Here is a 20,153-nt window from a genome sequence, read left to right as displayed (position 1 = left end):
AAGAAAGATAATATTAAAATAAGCCATACAGAGAAAGACAGATACCATATGGTTTCACTCTTATGTGGATCCTGAGAAACTTAACAGAAACCCATGGGGGAGGGGAAGGAAAAAAAAAAAAAAAAAAAAAAAAGAGGTTAGAGTGGAAGAGAGCCGAAGCATAAGAGACTGTTAAAAACTGAGAACAAACTGAGGGTTGATGGGGGGTGGGAGGGAGGGGAGGGTGGGTGATGGGTATTGAGGAGGGCACCTTTTGGGATGAGCACTGGGTGTTGTATGGAAACCAATTTGACAATAAATTTCATATATTAAAAAAAAAAAAAGAAAGATAATATTAAAATATTGTTTGTTTCAAAAAAAATATTATTTCAATAAGTTAGCAAGAAATTTAACAAAAGATGTGCAAAAATCTCTGCGCACACACATACATACAAGTCATAAAATACAGAGAAAAATTAAAACCTAAGTGGAACAATATATAATTTTCATGAATTAGAAGATTTAGTATTATAAAGATGTAAATTGGACTGTTCTAAGATAAAACACAACCATAATTAAAAGTCCAATAGTGTTGCTGGTTGGTTGGTCTACTGAAGGTGACAATCTGACTTTAAAATATATATGGAAATGCAAAGGGCCAACAGCCAAAATACTTTTAAAAGAAAAGTAAGAGAAGAGGACTTATCCAAACCTTATAAAGCCACAGTATTTTAACAGTATCATATTGACATAAGATAGACCCCAAATGTCTGACATGTCTAATGAACATAGCAACTGAATACTATATAGTAATGAAAATAAGCTTCTATTAATACTTAACAACATAGTTGCATCTAGCAAACACAAGTGAAAAAAAAAAATCAAAGAAAAAGAATACATGCTATATGATTTCTTGTACATAAAGTTCAAAAACAGGCAAAATTAATACAGTGTTAAGAGTCAAGATAAGAGGAGTAGCATTCAGAAGGGGCATAAAAATGGTTTCTGGGCTACTAGCAATGTTCTTTTTTTTGATCTGGAATGTACAAAGGTGTGTAAATTGTGATAACTCATTGACTTTCAGTTTGCTTTATAAACAAATTTATGTATGTTTATTATGTTTAGTAGGTATGTAGGTATGTAGCATGTATATTTATTATACATTGATTAAAATGCTATTAAACATCAAAGGACATTTATAATAAAACTGAATCCAAAAAACCCCAACCATGTTGTACTGCATGTATTTTTCTCATGTGACCTTATGTTGATCTTACAGAAGAACTATGACAATGTGGTTTTAGTTTTCCTCCATGGAAGGCTTAAGATACCTCTATTTTGCTGTTACTGGCCATTAATGTCACATCACTTTCATCCACTTGTGAAATACTCTCCAGTTCTTCAGCCTGAAGTGTAACTGATTCTTCACTTAGCTGTGCTTTTAGGTCTCCTGTAGAAAATACACAATAATTCAACTTACATCTATATACTATCTCACAAAAATAATCTGTGGGATAAGGACCACTCAACATGATTAACCGCCAAGGAAGAAGTCTTTGTACCTCAACATCAGTCATCTTCACAAAAACTGTTTAAATGTATAGTCGCTAAGACAAAGGACCAGGGCATTGTTAATTTGCTTCTGCCAACTTTAAACTTTGAAGATCGTGGATTTCAATCTCTCCTTTGCAAATACTGACAAACTCAATTAATATTTCAATTAATTAAACATTTCACAAATATATAATAAGCTGAATTTAAAAATGAGTATTCCTTACAATAATAGAAAATCAACTAATTATATATACAGCCTCTTTATCCCAACTCCTCTATTGGAAGACAGGCTCTTTAAGGACTGGAGCGTATTTTGTACAATTTTATATGATGTTAGCACCAGGCACCACACTAGCAAAAAGTAGCTGTTCGATAATTGTATGTTAACCAAGAAAGTCTGATTTTAAATATATATCATGGATATTAATCATACTTAGAGACTATCATAGTCCAAATCTCAAATAGCTTTTTAAAAAAATTTTTTTAATGTTTATTTATTTTTGAGAGAGAGAGAGGGAGATAGAGACAGAGTGTGACTGGGGTAGGGGCAGAGAGGGAGACACAGAATCCAAAGCAGGCTCCAAGCTCTGAGCTGTTGGTACAGAGCCCGACATGTGGCCAGAACCCAGGAACCATGAGATCATGACCTGAGCTGAAGTCAGACACTTAACTGACAGAGCCATCCAAGCACCCCCAAATCTCAAACAGCTTTTTAACCAAAAGTCTACCTGAATATGATAGCTACAGTTCATTAACTAAGTAGTTCATTTTTTTTTTTTTCAACGTTTTTTTTATTTTTGGGACAGAGAAAGACAGAGCATGAACGGGGGAGGGGCAGAGAGAGAGGGAGACACAGAATCGGAAACAGGCTCCAGGCTCCGAGCCATCAGCCCAGAGCCTGATGCGGGGCTCGAACTCACGGACCGTGAGATCGTGACCTGGCTGAAGTCGGACGCTTAACCGACTGCGCCACCCAGGCGCCCCCATTTTTTTTTTTTAACTCAGTAGTTTAATAGGCCAATTTAACTAGCCCATTTGAACAGATTATATTTTATTTACTTTGGGTTTTTTACAAAAGGGTTTAGGTGGGTTTTGGCTGACTTGTTTTCACTTTTGATTAAAATGGCAATGTGGCGGGGGGGGGGGGCGGGCACCTGGGTGGCTTAGTCAATCGAGAGTCTGACTTCGGCTCAGGTCATGATCTCGCAGTTCGTAGGTTCGAGTCCTGCATCAGGCTCTCTGCTGTCAATGCAGAGCCTGCTTCAGATCCTCTGTCTCCCTCACTCTACTCTTCTCCAGCCTCTGTCTCTCAAAAATAAACACACATTAAACAAAATAAATAAAATAAATAAAAAAGGCAATGTGGGGTGATAGAAGGATAAAATCTGTGACTAATAGTGACAAAATCCAAGCTGATGTATACATTTTCACTCATAAAGAATATGATCACACAACCACTAATTTATAGGTTAAAAAAAAAAGGTCACTAAAAACTCCTTCATTTAATCCATTACCTGAAAATACATCATGGTTAACATGAGCCATTTCTTTTTCCAAATTACTTCTTGATACATCAGATTTTCTTAAGAGAGCAACAGGTTCTCTCTTCTCTGGTGATCTAATAAAATAACCAAATGATGGCTACAAAATAAACATGTGAATTATTTCCTTAATTTCAACTACTTTGAGAAATTCTAGACTATTTTATTTTACTATGGGTAACCTAACTAAATGAATTCAACAAAATAATTCTGTTCTTTTCATTTAAACTTAAATTACTAGAGATAAAATTTAAAAGTCTAGTTTTATTTCCTTAGTGCCATCTTCAATCATCAAAACTAATATGTCAAATAAGTCGCTCTTATTAAGAAATCCAACTTCAAACAACCTAGAAATGACATTTCATTCCTTCAGTAATTATTATTGAGCACCTACTGTGTCAAGCACTATTAATCATAGGGTGACATGTCAATGAGAAGAAAAGACAAAATTTCCTGCCTTCCTGGAACTTACAGTATAAGGATATTTATTTTATACACTACGTCCTTGAAAATCTTTGTTAAGATTAGGTATGTTCTTAGCAGTTAATGAGCCGGGAATTCCCACTTGTCTTTATTATAGAACTTTCATGTGATAGAACTGAAATGTAAATTCATTAAATGCACTCAATTTTCCACTGATCTTTACCTGGGAATTTCTTCCCTTGATCCAACAACCTGAATGCAAGTAACATTTCATAACTAAAACGAAAACAGAAACTCCAAATGATAGATCTATTTTTCCATGACCTGGTGCTTTATTTAGTAAGAAGGAATTCATTAACTCTTCAACTTCTCCCCTAATGTAAAAAATCGATCCAGGCAGGATGTTAATCCTGTCTCTCTAAAGCATTTATTTTCATTTTTTAATTCACTACACAGACAGGACCCACAGTTCAGTTTCAAATTTAAGTTCTATAATTCAACTTTGAGTTCTAATACCATGGCTATTATTTCAAATTATACTGTTAGTGAAATCCAGTTTTAATAACCACTCCTTCCAATAACCCAACTCCCTATACGGAATTTATCAAGCCTTTTGACTCTACCTCCAAAAGAAATCTTGAATCCTTGATTTTTTTGTGTCCCTATTATCATTCTAGACCCCGGCCTTCACCGTATCTCTTCCCACATGCTAAGCCTCTTCCTCCTTTTTGGTTCACTGACCCTCTCCACCCAGGCTCCATATATAATAGCATCATTTCACACATGGAGATGAGGCTGGCACCATGACAAAGTTGCTCCCTGCTTCTAAGCACTTCTTCCCAGTTCATTTCAGATGCACCCAAGTCCTACAAGGATCCCACATGATCTGGCCCAATTTCTACCATTCAATCACCCCACCCCCCTCCCCCATTCACATTAGCTCCACTGTTCCGCTTTCTGATCCTCCACAGGCCACTTCTAGTTCCTACTTCCAAGCCTTCACATAGAGGGTCTCCCCTTGCTTGGAACACTCTGCCTCCGTATCTTTTGGCAGCTGCCTCCTTCCCATCATTTAGGTCCCAGCTCAGTAACATCTCCTCAGGGGCCACCCCTGACCACCACAGCTATAGCAACTCCTTCTCCTTAGCATGCTTCATAGAAATTACCACTGTTGCATTTTCAAATTTTTACATGTATTGCCACTTATTAAACAAAAACATTCCTATATTTCAAAACATGTTTTAAGATAAGAGGTTAAAGAAAATATCAATCCTCGATTTCTTCCCATCAACTAATGATGTAACAATAGCAGCATCAACTACCAGGTATTGAATACTTACTCCAAGTTAATCTTGGTGCTAACTGCTTTGTGTGTCCCATCACACTTAATTCTTATGAAACCCTATAAAATAGCACTGGATTTTAAAAACTAGAAAATTAAGACATAGAGGAGTTAAATAAATTGTTCCGTGTCACAGAATTAGTTAAAAGGTAGAACTAGGACCGGAGTCAGGGTCTGACCGACTATAAAACCTAACCTATCTACCACAGTCCTAACATGTCCCTATTCTATCCCTGCTGTAAAGATACTATGCTGTAGCTAATACCATCATACCATTCCAAATATAAGGTCTGGTGAATTCAACCACTTGTAGCACGTATCATACTTACTCTTTTCACATTGTAACCACCACCAAGGCAACCAAGAGCTTCAGATCTTTGAGCAAAGAACTCTCCTAAAGACAGGCGTAAATAACTGGCATCATCTTTGTCCAAATCTGATGTGCTAAGTGATTTTCTCAACAAACTGTAATTAATTGAAGTTCCCCAAGACGTATCCCCTAGTGCAGCTGAAGTGTTTTGGGCATCTATATTTTCTTCCTAGGGAGAAAGTTATTGTTTCATTTTATTTCCCCAGCAAGGTTTCTGTTTTTCTAACATGCAAAAATAAAAAAATTTAACTAAGAAAATTTAAGCATTTTAATTTTTTAAAAACTTGGACAAACCTCAAGCTCAAGCAGCTAATAAATAAAGCAGCTTAATTTCTTTACATAGCATTACTTCATTTTGAAACATGGTTAACGGGCGCCTGGGTGGCTCAGTTGGTTGAGCATCCAGCTTCAGCTCAGGTCATGATCTCACGGTTCATGAGTTCGAGCCCCACATCGTGCTCTGTGCTGACAGCTCAGAGCCTGGAGCCTGCTTCGGATTCTGTGTCTCCTTCTATCTCTGCCCCTCCCCCACTTGTGTTCTGTCTCTGTCTCTCAAAAATAAACAAATGTAAAAAAAAAATTTTTTTTTAAAAGCATGGTTAAAAACTATAGAGAGATCTTTGAAGCCTATTAGGGTGATTTTAAGTGAATTAAACACTTAGTATGTCAGTTCTTTTTCAATTAATAATTGAGGGTATGAAGGAAAGAGCAGAAATTGTCTAAACATGAGCAAATAAGATACAATTCTATAAAACTATGTATCTATCCAGAAAGAATACAGGTATATTTTAAACTTTGGTTAATGCCAATAAAATACAAACCTGCATAAATTGATGCTCTTTATTAAATTCCTCTTCATCTTGTGCAATCAAATCCAATGCTTCAGCTTAAAAGAGAATCAGTTTATATAATTAAATTATACTAATGCCTAATTAAATACCAACAGATAAATAAAACTTATCTAGTTAGGAAGATGAAATACAGAAATAAATTTGAAAAAAAAGTATATGAAAGCTTTCATCATGCAACTGATGCATCTGTATTAAGTATGTAAGTCTGTGATTCTCAAAGTTTTGGTAATGAACATTCTGTAGTGTTTTTATCAGTTACTAACTTGCCCTAACTTAATTAACCAAAGGGGCTTTACAATGTAAGCTTTTTATTTGTAGAAGATTCACATTAACTTTAGCCTTTGAAGATTTTGGCACACCTGATTTAAGGTACCTGCCCATGAATACCTGTGAAATTTTATCTGAACCATCACAACGTCAAGCCACTCTCTAAATTTATTGTGAAGAGGTGGGCTGGGGTGCCCAACCACCTGTTTGCCCAGGACTGTCTCAGTTTTAGACTGGAAAGTTCCGCATCCCAGCAAACCCCACAGCCTGAACAGTTGGAAACAAGTGGTCACCCAACATCTGCCCTCAAAGCTCTCTGCCTGCCTGCTGCCCAGGCTGGGCCTCTGCCTGGTACTTCAGGAGAATGGCTGAAATGGGAAGGGTGCATGCAATCCAGAAGTGTCCACCATGGCCCAAACAACAGAGATGTCCCCCTCTCTCATTATCTATCAGGGGCTAATCAGATCCAAATTGCCCTTTTGGAAACCTGACAGTTCAACATTAATACCTTGAGAGACCAAATGAAAATTGAAACAGGAGAATATTTCCAATCAGGAAAAGAAGAACATGAGAGATAGCTCAGATCCTTACTTGTTAGGACAGTGTTCATCCTTTACCTTGTGAGCCCATCATTTTTTATAAAACACATCCTTAACTTAGCAGTCTATGAATGGGTATGAAGACAACCATGAAACTCTCAAAATCACATGAAAAATATAATCTTTCACATAAAAGTTTTTCTATGAAGATTCTCTGTAGGGCCCATGACTCCAAGTAAGTTAAAAACCATTGCCTTAAAACATAAAAGTATCAGTCAACCAAATGTAACAGCCAAAGAAGGGAAAGTAGGAAATCAGGCCTAATGAAGGTAACCCAGAAAAACAATTTACTTCAATGAGGTAAATACTGAATGTTCTTTAAATCATTAAGTAAACAGTTCCAAAAGCTGTTTATCATATCCCTAAGTACTTTTTCCCTGTACTTTAAGAGATTCTTCAATTAAAGAAAAATCTACAGTACCATTACCTTGAATGCTCATCACAAATCAGTCAGCAATTATGAAAAAACTTCATTTTTTATAAGACTCTATGCCCAATTCTTTGCCAAATCTCAACCAGTCCTTTCAAATATCTCCTGAATATGTTAGTGGCTAAAATTTGAAGCAGCACATATATCACAGGCCTCAGGCCATGTTTAAATCCTAGGCCATAAGCTGAAGTGATGTAGTGATTCAGATGCATGGAGCTGTCAGAGAGGGGTAAGACAGAAATGGGGCAGAGGGAGTCGAATCTCTTAAGTAAACTTCCTGAATAAAGTTTGTTAAGTAGATAAATTTTCGTTTCAAATGATTCTGACATTATGAAATTACACCTTGGTCCCACCTTCCTCTTCTGAATTATATCTCCTCTTACATTTTCAAAATTCCCTTCCTCTTTCTTATAAAAATGCTTCCCCTGCATTCAGCTCCCCTGACCCTGATTTCCTGACCCAGTTCATCCTTTCTTCCCTTCCATCAAACTTTTTTCCATAGTTTTCCATAATCATTTTCTCCATTTCTTTACCATCCATGCTACTTATCCTTTCCAACCTGCTCATTATTGTTTATTCCCGAACCACAAGGATGGCTTCGTTAAACATCTCTTTTATTTTAGTTTTCCTTTAATAGTAACGTACCCACACAGTTCAAAATGCAAAGGTACACATATGTACAAGAGTTTTCAGAAGTTAACCAAAGACATAAAAGGGAATACAACACTGAAAAGTCTCCCCCTCATCCCTGACCCCATATCCCACACCTCCAGAAGCAATCAATAGATAAAATGCTCCTGATATCCTGATTTGAATCTATTTGCTTTTTTTTTTTTTTTTAACGTTTATTTATTTTTGAGACAGAGAGAGACAGAGCATTAACAGGGGAGGGGCAGAGACAGAGGGAGACACAGAATCCAAAACAGGCTCCAGGCTCTGAGCTGTCAGCACAGAGCCCAACGTGGGGCTCGAACTCACGAACCGTGAGATCATGACCTGAGCCGAAGTCAGACGCTTAACCGACTGAGCCACCCAGACGCCCCTCTATTTGCTTTTTGAGTTCAAGTAGCTAGGGATTCTTGCAATCCATTTCTTTCTTTTTAAAAAATCTTTCCATTTTATGTATGTGTGTACAAATATGTGTGTCCTCCCTTCTTCCACCTTTTTACACAAATTTCAGAATATTTTATGTGCTTTTCTATGTCTGGGAATTAAAGAATTTATTTTAGGGGCACCAGTCAGTTAAGCGCTAACTCTTGATTTCAGCTCAGGTCATGATCTCATAGTTCAAGAGTTCTAGCCCCACACTGGGCTCCGTGCTGACAGTGTAGATAAAGCCTGCTTGGGATTCCACCTCCCCCTCTGTCTCTGTACCCCCGTGCGTGCTCGCTCCCTCAAAAATAAATAAACTTTAAAAAAAAAAGAATTTATTTTAGTGATTACTCCATACTAGCACCTAAAGAGCCCTTTTCCATTTTTTTAATGACCACAATGTATTTCCTTATATGGATGTACCTTAGTCCTGTTTTGTACATCCACATTGCTTCCAACCTTTTGTGATTATAAACAATGTATAAGTAATAACCTTGCACATACATCACATACCATTTCTGCAAGTATAATTGAAGAATAAGTTCCCAAAAGAACTGTTTGGTATGTACATTTGTAACTTTGTTAGATGCTGTAATACTGCTCTACCTACATGCTGTGCCTATTAAAGTACTATAATACCTGTTTTCTTCACACTGTTGCCAACATAGTTATAGTACCAAATTTTTAGATCACTGTCAATGAAATAACTGAAAAATAGTATCATGGAGTGGTTTTACTCTGCATTTCTTTCCATGAGTAAGTTCCGTGAACTTTTTTGGAATATTTAACAACCATTTTCATTTCATTTTCCATAAATTTTGTTTACAACCTTTGCCCAATTCTACATTGAGTAGCTAGTCTTTTTCTTATTGTTTGTTAGAACTATTTACTACTAGGAAAATGGGCCTTAATCTGTAACATGAATAGCAAATATTTTTTCTCAGTTTGATCACTAATTTTTAAAAACTATTCACCAAAGCACAATACACATATGAAAAGTATATATAAGTGTACAACTCAATAAACACAACTGTATAGCCAGATCAGTACCCCAGACGAAGAAAGAGAACTCTACTAGCACCCCAAAAGGCCCCTCGAGCTTCCTTCTCATCACTACATGCCCATCCAAGGGTAACTACTATCCTTACTCCACAGAGCAGGGTACATTTAAAATATATACAAATAGATCTACATAGCAGGTATCCTTAGTCTGCCTTATTTCATCCTACATACGTATGAAATTCATGCATGTTGCTGCAAGTAGCTACACATCACTTATTCCCATTGCTACATAGCACTCCAATGTATGAATAAACACAATCCATTCTATCATTAATGAGAATTAGGGAGTTTCTAATTTGGAGATAAACATATAATGCTGCTATGAATATTTCAGTGTAGATCTTTTGGTTAACCATATACCTGTACACTGGATATATAACTCTGGTGCAGAATTACTGGGTCCTCAAGTATGAAGTTCATAAAGTTCACCTCCAAAAGCTCCTGCTAGACAAGTTTCCGAAATGGTTCTATCACTTTACATTCCCACCAGTTGCACATGAGAATTCCATGACCACTCACTTTCTAAGTGATGCAAATGTCAGAATATTTTATATGCTTTTCTATGTCTTGGAATTAAAGAATTTATTTTAGGGGCGCCTGGGTGGCTCAGTCAGTGAAGCCTCCAACTCTTGATTTCGGCTCAGGTCATGATCTCATAGTTCGTGAGTTCTAGCCCCACACTGGGCTCCATGCTGTACAACTATCCACTATCCAGTCTGTACCCCCTTGTTCTTCCTAAATCAAGATGTCATTGAGCAAGCTTTAGCTGTAACTTAACTTCCAATTCCTGGTTTATACTTCCAACTACCGAATATCTCCACCACAAACCACAATTATCCAAAATTCTACAATCTCTTCTGATTTTCCCATCTCAGTTCATGGTATTGCCATTTTCCCAAATAACTCAGACCACAAACTTCAATCTTTTCTTGCCTTCCTACTATCTCCTGAAATCCAGTCACCAAATCCTAACCATTTTATTGCCAGGTCTTTCACCAGCTGTTTGCTTTTCATTCTGTGACACCTAGATTTCTACAACATCCTAAGGAATCTCCCACTCAACTGTCCATCAGTACCAGAAGATGACTCACAAAGGTAGTTGGATAATCAAGTCTTCAGTGGCTACCCACTGCTTACCACACAAGCCTCAACTCCAACATGGTAGTCAAAGCTCAACCCACTCCCTGGCCCTACTTTATACCTTTCTAGCTTCACCTCTTCACCTTTTATTACTCTCCCCTTCCTATATCTTGTCATAAATGCTAGCTACATTAGACTATCTGCCAGTCTCAAAACATACCCAGACTTCCTCATTTCATTGTCTTTCATTAGGTTTTCTATCCATTTGGAATATCTCATGCCCGCAAACATCTACCTCTTCAAACTCTTACCTCAAAAGCCACCTCCTATATGAAATCCCTCTCACCCACTCACACACAAAAGTTTTTTCTGCTCTAAACTCCAAAACCATTTAGTTTGTGTTTCTTATGATACTGACTGTTGTTTTACATTCTTGTCTTATCCCTCTTGACTGATGAACAATTGCTTAAAGGCTGGAAAAATGCCTTATTTATCTCCACCATTCCCATCATTAGAAGTTTAAGAGGAGCTTAGTACAAGCACCAGTTACAATAACTTCTTCCTGTGGCATGTTCTGAGGCTATGAAAAATAAGACTAGGCTTGGGTAGCCTAGGTGACTCATTTGGTTGAGCATCTGACTCTTGATTTTGGCTCAGGTCATGATCCCAGGGTCATGGATCAAGTCACTACGTCAGGCTCTGTGCTGAGCATGGAGCCTGCTTGGGATTCTCTCTCACTCTCCCTCTGCCTCTCTCCCGGGCTCATGCATGCACACTCTAAAGTATGTATTATGTATGTATGTATGTATGGATGGATGGATAGATAGATAGATAGATAGATAGATAGATAGATAGATAGATAAATATATAAGAACAGGCTTGACAGGCCACTGATAGATAGATAGATAGATAGATAGATAGATAAATATATAAGAACAGGCTTGACAGGCCACTGAATGCCTTTCCTCATGGCAGGTTTAGAGGTGCTCAGGCACTGGAGGCCTCAGTGGCAGAGCATCTCCATAACCTAAGGCTCAAAATGCCATGTGTCATATGTACTGCAGACCTAACTCGGTTTTTCCTTGCATGGTCAGAGATTCTGCTAATCAAGAAACCTAGCTGATATTCCTAATGCTCTCATCCTTTGAGATTTATCTTTTCTGTCACCTTTCTCCCATCATTTCTACATTTCTTACGTTTTACTCTAAAATGGATTTTGCAACTGTTCACTTATCAAAATATTTCTTTTGTTCAAGACAGGATTTTAAAAGTGAGAATGTAGGGGTGCCTGGGTGGCTCAGTTAAGCATCTGACTCTCAATTTCAGTTTAGGTCATGATCTCATGGTTTATGAATTCAAACCCCAAGTCAAGCTCTGTGCTGACAGCATGGAGCCTGCTTGGGATTCTCTCTTTCTCTCTCTCTCTCTCTCTTCCTGTCTCTCTCTCCCTCCCTCTCTCAAATAACGTTAAAAATAAAAATAAAAAAAGTGAGAATGTAAACTGGGGCACCCAGCTGACTCACTTGGTAGACCATATGACTCTTGATCTGGGAGTTAAAAGTTCAAGCCCCATGTTGAGTGTAGAGATTACTTAAAAAAATCTTTAAGGAAAAAAAAAAGTGAGAATGTAACCCTAAGGTCCCTTCCAACTCTGTCATATGAAGGTTCTAAACTGATGTAAAAGAATGATAGTCTGACTCACTGTCCTTGCTTAAAGAAAAGGCTCAGCTCATTCTGCAATGGTTAGCACTAACTCAAGCCTTTGTTCCTATAAAAACAGCTGAAAAGCTCAGTATTACAGTTGACCATTGCACAACATAGGTTTGAACTGCACAGGTCCACTTACACACAGATTTTTTTTTTCAATATAGAAAGTACAGTGCTATAAATGTGTTTTCCTTATGATTTTTTTTCTTTTTTTTAAGTATCTTTTGAAAATGTTTATTTATTTTTGAGAGCGTGCAAGTGGGGGAGGGACAGAGAGAGGGGAAAGGAGGATCCAAAGTGGGCTATACACTAACAGGCTAACAGCAGCTAGCCCACTGTGGGGCTCGAACTCATGAACCGTGAGATCGTGACCTGAGTGGAAGTCGGACGCTCAACTGACTGAGCCACCCAGGTGCCCTCTTATGATTTTCTTATTAACATTTTCTTTTCTCTAGCTTATCTTATTATAAGAAAACAGTATATAATACTGTAACACACAAAATATATGTTAATAGACAATGTTATCACTTAAGGCTTTTAGTAACCAGTAGGCTGCTGGTAGTTAAGATTTTGGAAAGTCAAAAGTTATACACAGATTTTCAATGACGCAAGGAGCTGGCACCCCTTATTCCTCACATTGTTCAGGGTTCAAATGTATAGTCCAAAAATGATTTGATGTGGCCAACCAATATATACAGAGTAATCTCAGAACACCATTAAAAACAATGAAAATGGGATAATAAGGTGGTTATCAATACACTTACAACCAGATCTGAAGTCTTCATTCATCTCATCAGTTAGAGCCATATTTAAAACTTGTTCCTTATTAAAAGATGTATAATATGCAAGGTCAGTGACCCATCTGCCCTCTTCATTTTGATAGACCACACTCTGTGGCAGATCTATTTCTAAAAAATCCAAAAATATACAATGACATATGCAACAAAATGATACAATATTCTGAAATAATTTTACTTAATTGACTTATCTTAGGTATCAACAGTATTGAAATCTACCCAAAACTAGTTTAAAAAAAGAATCCATTCCCACAAAAGTCCTCCAATGGTGGAAAAGCTGACCTTAACCCCAGGAGAAATCTATAATGGAGAATGAGGGAAAAAGAAAAAGAAAACTAAGACTTAAAATAGTGTATGTCTACCAGATCTGTAAGTAAAGATATAATTTTTAATCCATAAAACACTTAAATATTTTAATATGAAAGATTAGGCAAGTTCCCCTTGAAAATATACTCTATTGTATAAACATTTTATACATCTTTATTTATTTTTTTTTTTTAATTTTTTTTTTTCAACGTTTTTTATTTATTTTTGGGACAGAGAGAGACAGAGCATGAACGGGGGAGGGGCAGAGAGAGAGGGAGACACAGAATCGGAAACAGGCTCCAGGCTCCGAGTCATCAGCCCAGAGCCTGACGCGGGGCTCGAACTCACGGACTGCGAGATCGTGACCTGGCTGAAGTCGGACGCTTAACCGACTGCGCCACCCAGGCGCCCCTACATCTTTATTTTTTTAAGCCTTCTTACTACACTATACATTAACTAACTAGAATTTAAATAAAAATTTGAAGAAAAATAAAACCTACTTACGCTCTTTACTCTTTTCAGTGGACTTGTAACATTCACATGTCCTTCTTTCACTTGTTGGTGACTGAAGAGTATCAGTGGAATTAATTTCATTGTCACTAACAGGCTTCAAAGATGCTCTGTCCGTATATTTTTGAATGGACACTTTAGGAGTCTCCGTGTCTAAACATCTATCCATAGGTAAAACTGTTTTTGAACCAGATGCCAAGTGCTTATTTTGATGAAGAGACCTGGCCTCCAGCTTTAAAGGGTCCATTACATCAAAATCACCTTCACTGGCATTTGTGTCATGAAAATAAACAGGGTTAAATTTCGCATTAGTAGCCCTGATAGTCTTCACAGGAACTTCTTCTCTTACGCTCTCCTTTAAAAATGAATAACAAAGCAGCCATAAGTTTTGTTTTTCATGACTCATTCCAAACTTTATGGGAAAAAATTACGTAGTAGATGTAAATAGTTATTATGTAAAGCATCAGACTATATAGTGTTCACTGTATTCTATTAGACTACGTATGAACCAATTTTAAGCAATATACCAAAACCAAAATTCATGCCGTGGTCATTGCAAACGTCTATCAACAGATTCAGATACCAAAAGTGAGCTCAACATGTTCATTATATTACAGGACATTAGAAATATCAGTTTCAACTCTTATAATTACCACTAAAACTCTCTAAAAGCATGGCAAGCCCATTAATGTGACCAGACTCATAAAATTAATATGAGTAACATCCCTTGAAAACAGGTGTACTAATATCTTTTAACAGGAGTAAAATAGCATATACTACAGATGCCCATGAGGTGCCAAATAACAACTGCATCAGACAAGGCAAATTAAGCCAGCGCCTCAAAACCATGCTCTCTGACATACTTTCCCAAATGGCATTTCTTATTCTTTCCTAGAATAACAACTGCTGAAAAAGAGCCCAAATGCCTACAATACTTTTAGAAATCCAGCTACCACTGTAATTTCAAGTGCCAATAAAACCTGTAAGAGCAGTCTTTTCTGTCATGAGATGTATGATGACAAAAACAACCTCACAAGTTTTTTGAAGTTAAAATACTAAAAGCAGGTAGTTCTACATAAAAGAAAAGATGCTGACTTTGAAATAAAGTCATAGGTTTAAATCCTACTGCCAGCACTTACTAACTGGGTGATCTTCCAAAAATGTCTTACAAAAAATAAACTTACATCCTACCTTATATCAAAATAAATTCCAGACAGCTTAAACATTTAGATGCAAAAGTGCTAGGAGAAAATAGAGATGAATAGTTTTAAAGTCTTTAGTGGATAACATCTAAGTATAACACTCTCCTGGGTTAAAAATTTCCCAGCCTTAACCCCAGGTCCCGTAAATTGTAACCTTATTTGGAATCTGGGTCTTTGCAGATTAAGTTAAATTAAGGATCTTGAAATAAGACCATCCTGGAGTTAGAATGGGCCTTTAACCCAGTGAGCGGTGTCCTTATAAGAGAAAAAAGATTTTAGCAGGATACAGTGACACTGAGAGAAAGGCCATGTAAAGAGGAAGGCAAATATTCAAGTGATGCTGCCACAAGCAAAGAAAACCAGGAGCCATTAGCTGCTGGAAGAGGCAAGAAGAGGAGCCTTTGGAGGGAGCTTATCCCTTCCAATACCCTGATTTCCAATTTTGGGCCTCTAGAATGTGAGACTACATTTCTCTTGTTGCAGGCTAAGGTTCCAGCAGCCCTAGGAAACTAATACAAACATAAAAGTCTAAAAATGCATAAGGACTGGGAGAGGGAAGACCATCTTGAAGACACAGGGAGAAAAAGTCCATCTATAAGGCAAGGAGAGAAGCACAAGGAGAAACCAACCCCACTGAAACCTTAATCTCTGAATTCTCTAGAAGTGTGAGAAAATAAATTTCTATTGTTTGGCAAATGAGTAAATAAATACATAAAATGCATAAGGATCAAAATATCTCTTTAACATAGAAAGCTTATAAAAACAATACTTAAAATATGAATATTACAACAGAAAAAAAAGACGAGACAAAGAAATGCCATTTAAAGACATAACTATTTTTCATATAGAATACTAGCAAAGAGTAAAAAAGAACCAGAATGAAACAGAAATTAAAAAAAACAATAGATAGTATCAATGAAACTGAGTTGGTTCTCAAAAGATAAAGAAAACTGATAAACCTTTAGCCAGGCTTATCAAGATAAAAGAGAAAGAACTCAAATAAATAAAATCAGAAATGAAAGCAGTTACAACTGACACCACAGAAATACAAAGGATTATAAGAGAATACTATGAAAAATTATAATCCAACAAACTGGACAATCTGGAAGAAATGAATTAATTTCTAGAAACATCTTCCAACTGAATCAGGAAGAAATAGAAAATCTAAACAGACTGATTACTAGCAACAAATTAGTCAGTAATCAAAAAATTCCCCACAAGCAAATATCTAGGACTAGATAGCTTCACTGATAAATTCTCTTAAAGAAGAGTTAACACCCATTCTTCCCAAACTCTTTCAAAAACTAGAAGAAGGAATGCTTCCAAGTTCATTCCACAAAACCACTGACACCAAAACTGTAGACTCATATCCCTGATAAACATAGATACAAAAATCCTTTACAAAATATTAGCAAGCCAAATTCAACAACACATTTATTACAATCAGATGTAATTTATTCCAGGTATGCAAGGATGGCTGAATATTCATAAATCAATCAACATGATACACCACATTAACAGAATGAAGGATAAAAATCATACAATTATCTCAACAGATGCAGAAAAAATATTTGACATAATTCAGTATCTACTCATGATAAAAACTCTCAACAAAGTGGGTTTAGAGGGAACACACTCGAACATAATATATAATAAACCCCCAACTAAATCATACTCAGTAGTGAAAAGCTTAAAGCTTTTCCTCAAAGATCAGGAAAAAGACAAGGATGTCCACTCTTACCACTTTTATTCAACACAGTATTAGAAGTCCTAGCCCAGTAATCAGACAAGAAATGGAACAAAAGGCATCCAGATTGAAAAGGAAACAAAACTGTCACTATTTTCACATGACATAATACTATGGATAGAAAGCTCTAAGGATTCCACCAAAAACTATTAAAACTAATAAATTTAGTGAAGTTGCAGGATACAAAATTAATATACAGAAATTGGTTCTGTTTCAGTACTAATAATGATAAGTAGCAGAAAGAGAAAGTTTTTAAAAGCCTATTTACAATATCATCAGAAAGAATAAAATATCTAGGAATAAATTTAAGCAAGGAAGTGAAAGATCTATACTTTGAAAACTTGTAAGATACCAATGAAAGAGGGGTGCCAGGTAGCTCAGTAAGCTGAATGTCCAATTCTTGATTTTGGTTCGGGTCGTGATCCCAGAGTCATGGGATCAAGTCCTGCATCAGGCTCCATGCTCGGTATGAAGCCTGCTTAAGATTTTCTCCCTCCCTCTCTCTCTCTCTCTTGCTCTCAGTCTCTCTCTCTCTCTCTTTCCCTCTGCCCTTCTCCCCCACTCACACTTTCTCTCTAAAATAAAAAAAAAAAAGAAAAAAGAAAGAAAAGAAAGATGATCCAAATAAATAAATGGAAGATAAACTATATTCATGGACTGGAAGAATATTGTTAAAATGTCCATACTACTCAAAGCAATTTACACATTTAATGCAATACCTATCAAAATACCAATAATATTTTTTACAGAACTAGAAAAAATAATCCTAAAATTTGTATGGAACATAAAAGTCCCCAAATAACCAAAGCAAAGTTGAGACAGAAGAACAAAGCTGGAGGTATCACCATCCCAGATTTCAAACTATACTACAAAGCTATAGTAATCAAAACAGTTAATGCTAAAAAAAAAAAAAAAAATAGCTACAAGGGGCACCTGGGCAGCTCAGTCAGTTAAGCATCTGATGCTTGATTTTGGCTCATGTCATGATCTCACAGTCATGAGACTGACCCCATTTCGGGCTCTGTGCTGGGTGTGGAGCTTGCTTAAGATTCTCTCTCTCCCTCTGCCCCTCCCTCCCTGCTCATGCTCACATGCACATGTTCTCTAAAAAAAAAAAAAAAAGTTATGGTACAGACACAAAAACAGACACAGAGATCAGTGGAACAGAACAGAGTCTACAAATAAGCCCATGCTTATATGGTCAATTAATCTATGACAAAAGAGGAAAGAATATACATTGGAGAACAACAATCTCTTCAATAAACAGTGTTGAAAAAACTGGACAGCTACATGCAAAAGAATGAAACTGGACCACTTTCTTTCACTATATACAAAAATAAACTCAAAATGAATTGAAGACCTAAATGTACCTGAAACCATAAAATTTCTAGAGGAAAACATAAGCAATAATCTCTTAGATATCAGCCTTCACAATATTCTTCTGGATCTGTTTCCTCAGGCAAAGGAATCAAAAGAAAAGTAAGCAATTAGAACTACATGACACTAAACAGCTTTTGCACAGTGAAGGAAACAATCAACAAAATGAAAAGGGAACCTACTGAATGGGTGAAGATATAAATAAGTCATATATCCAATTAGGGGTTAATATCCAAAATATATAAGAACTCCTAAAACTCAACACTCAAAAAATCTCAAACAATCCAATGGAAAAATGGGAAGAAGACATGAACAGATATTTCTACAAAGAAGACATACAAATGGCCCACAGACACATGAAAAGATGCTTAACATGATTCATTATCAGGGAAATGCAGATCAAAACCATGAGGAGATATCACCTCACACCTGTCAGAATGGCTAAAATATAAAACACAAGAAGCAAGTGTTGGCAAGGATGTGGATGTTGTGCACTGTTGGTGCGAATGTAAATTGGTATAGCCCCTATGGAAAATAGTATGGAAGTTCCTCAAAAAATTAAAAATAGAAATACCATATGATCTGGTAATCCCACTGTTGGGCATTTATTCAAAGAAAATGAAAATACTAATTCAAAAAGATACATGCACCCACCATGTTTACTGCAGCATTATTTACAATAGCCAAGATACAGAAGCAACTTAGGTGTGCATCAATAGATAAATGGATAATGAACATGTAGTACACACACACACACACACACACACACGAATATCACTCAGCTATAGAAAAGATTTTGCCATTTGTGACAACATGAATGGACCTAGAGAGCACTATGCTAAGTAAAATAAGTCAGAAAAAAACAAATACTGTATGATTTCACTTCTTTGTGGAGTCTAAAAAACAAAACAAATGAATAAACAAAACAGAAACAGACTCATAAATACAGAGAAAAAAAACAGGTAATTGCCAGAGGGGTAGAGGGATGATGGGTAAAAAAGGTGAAGGGGTTTAAGAGATACAGACTTCCTTGGGGCGCCTGGGTGGCTCAGTCGGTTGAGCGGCCGACTTCGGCTCAGGTCATGATCTCGTGGTCTGGAAGTTTGAGCCCCACATCGGGCTCTGTGCTGACAGCTCAGAGCCTGGAGCCTGTTTCAGATTCTGTGTCTCCCTCTCTCTGACCCTCCCCTGTTCATGCTCTGTCTCTCCCTGTCTCAAAAATAAATAAAACGTTAAGAAAAAAAAAAATTTTTTTTTTTTTTAAATAAGAGATACAGACTTCCAGTAATTAAATAAGTCACAGGGATAAAAGTACTACATAGGAAATACAGTCAATAATATTGTAAAAACTTTGTATGGTGACAGATGGTAACTACACTTATAAGGTGAGCATTTCATGACACATGTAATTGTCAAATCACTGTTGTAAACCTGAAATCAATATAATCTTGTATTTCTACTTCAATTTTAAAAAAAGAAAAAAAAAAAGAAATGTCAGAATGTTGGAAACTACCTATCCCCTCAGGAAAGCTACTTAAAACAGTCTTGAAGTAGGAACGCAGCCAAATGATAGTCTCCAGAATCACTGCACCATCTGATGAAATGCACCTGAACCCTTTTTGTGCTTGGCTGAGGAGCCAACAGGGCAAAGGTGGCAACTAGGCATTGCGTGTGAAGTGAGAAGGGACCTAGGACTCACCTAGGGTGTGGGGCTCTGAGGAGAGGTTGGGGTGGGGGGGAGAGAGGGTTGGATGGGAAGAGAGGCAGTCTGACCAAAGTACGGGGTCGGGGCCAGGGACCAGGTAGCTTCTTGGGCTGTGGGATTTTGACTGGCAGCCTCTATGTCAGAATCCTGCCTGGGCTCAATAGGGCGGTGGCATGGGGTCTCAGACAGCCACCCTGTCAACTCACATACAT

General features: G+C 36.9%; 1 protein-coding gene across 4 annotated transcripts in view; it reads right to left on the bottom strand.

The window, feature by feature from the left end:
• CEP192 (centrosomal protein 192) overlaps window positions 1–20,153 on the bottom strand; it is a 133,667-nt gene that overhangs the window by 71,683 nt on the left and 41,831 nt on the right. For 2 of the 4 annotated variants that reach the window (XM_058692794.1, XM_058692795.1), the window contains exons 11-16: window positions 13,905–14,265; window positions 13,062–13,205; window positions 6,031–6,095; window positions 5,169–5,378; window positions 3,048–3,174; window positions 1,311–1,429 (exon numbers count right to left, since the gene is read on the bottom strand). In XM_058692794.1, the coding sequence (XP_058548777.1) occupies window positions 1,311–1,429; window positions 3,048–3,174; window positions 5,169–5,378; window positions 6,031–6,095; window positions 13,062–13,205; window positions 13,905–14,265 (1,026 nt within the window). Of the gene's footprint in view, window positions 1–1,310; window positions 1,430–3,047; window positions 3,175–5,168; window positions 5,379–6,030; window positions 6,096–13,061; window positions 13,206–13,904; window positions 14,266–15,101; window positions 15,149–20,153 lie in introns of those variants that run through there. The other 2 variants (XM_058692797.1, XM_058692796.1) reach the window with 2 other exon arrangements.

This window comes from Neofelis nebulosa, chromosome 11 (assembly GCF_028018385.1).
Source record: "Neofelis nebulosa isolate mNeoNeb1 chromosome 11, mNeoNeb1.pri, whole genome shotgun sequence".
NCBI lineage: Eukaryota > Metazoa > Chordata > Mammalia > Carnivora > Felidae > Neofelis > Neofelis nebulosa.
The sequence above is the reverse complement of the archived record's forward strand: the minus strand, read 5'-3'. Positions and strand labels throughout refer to the sequence as shown.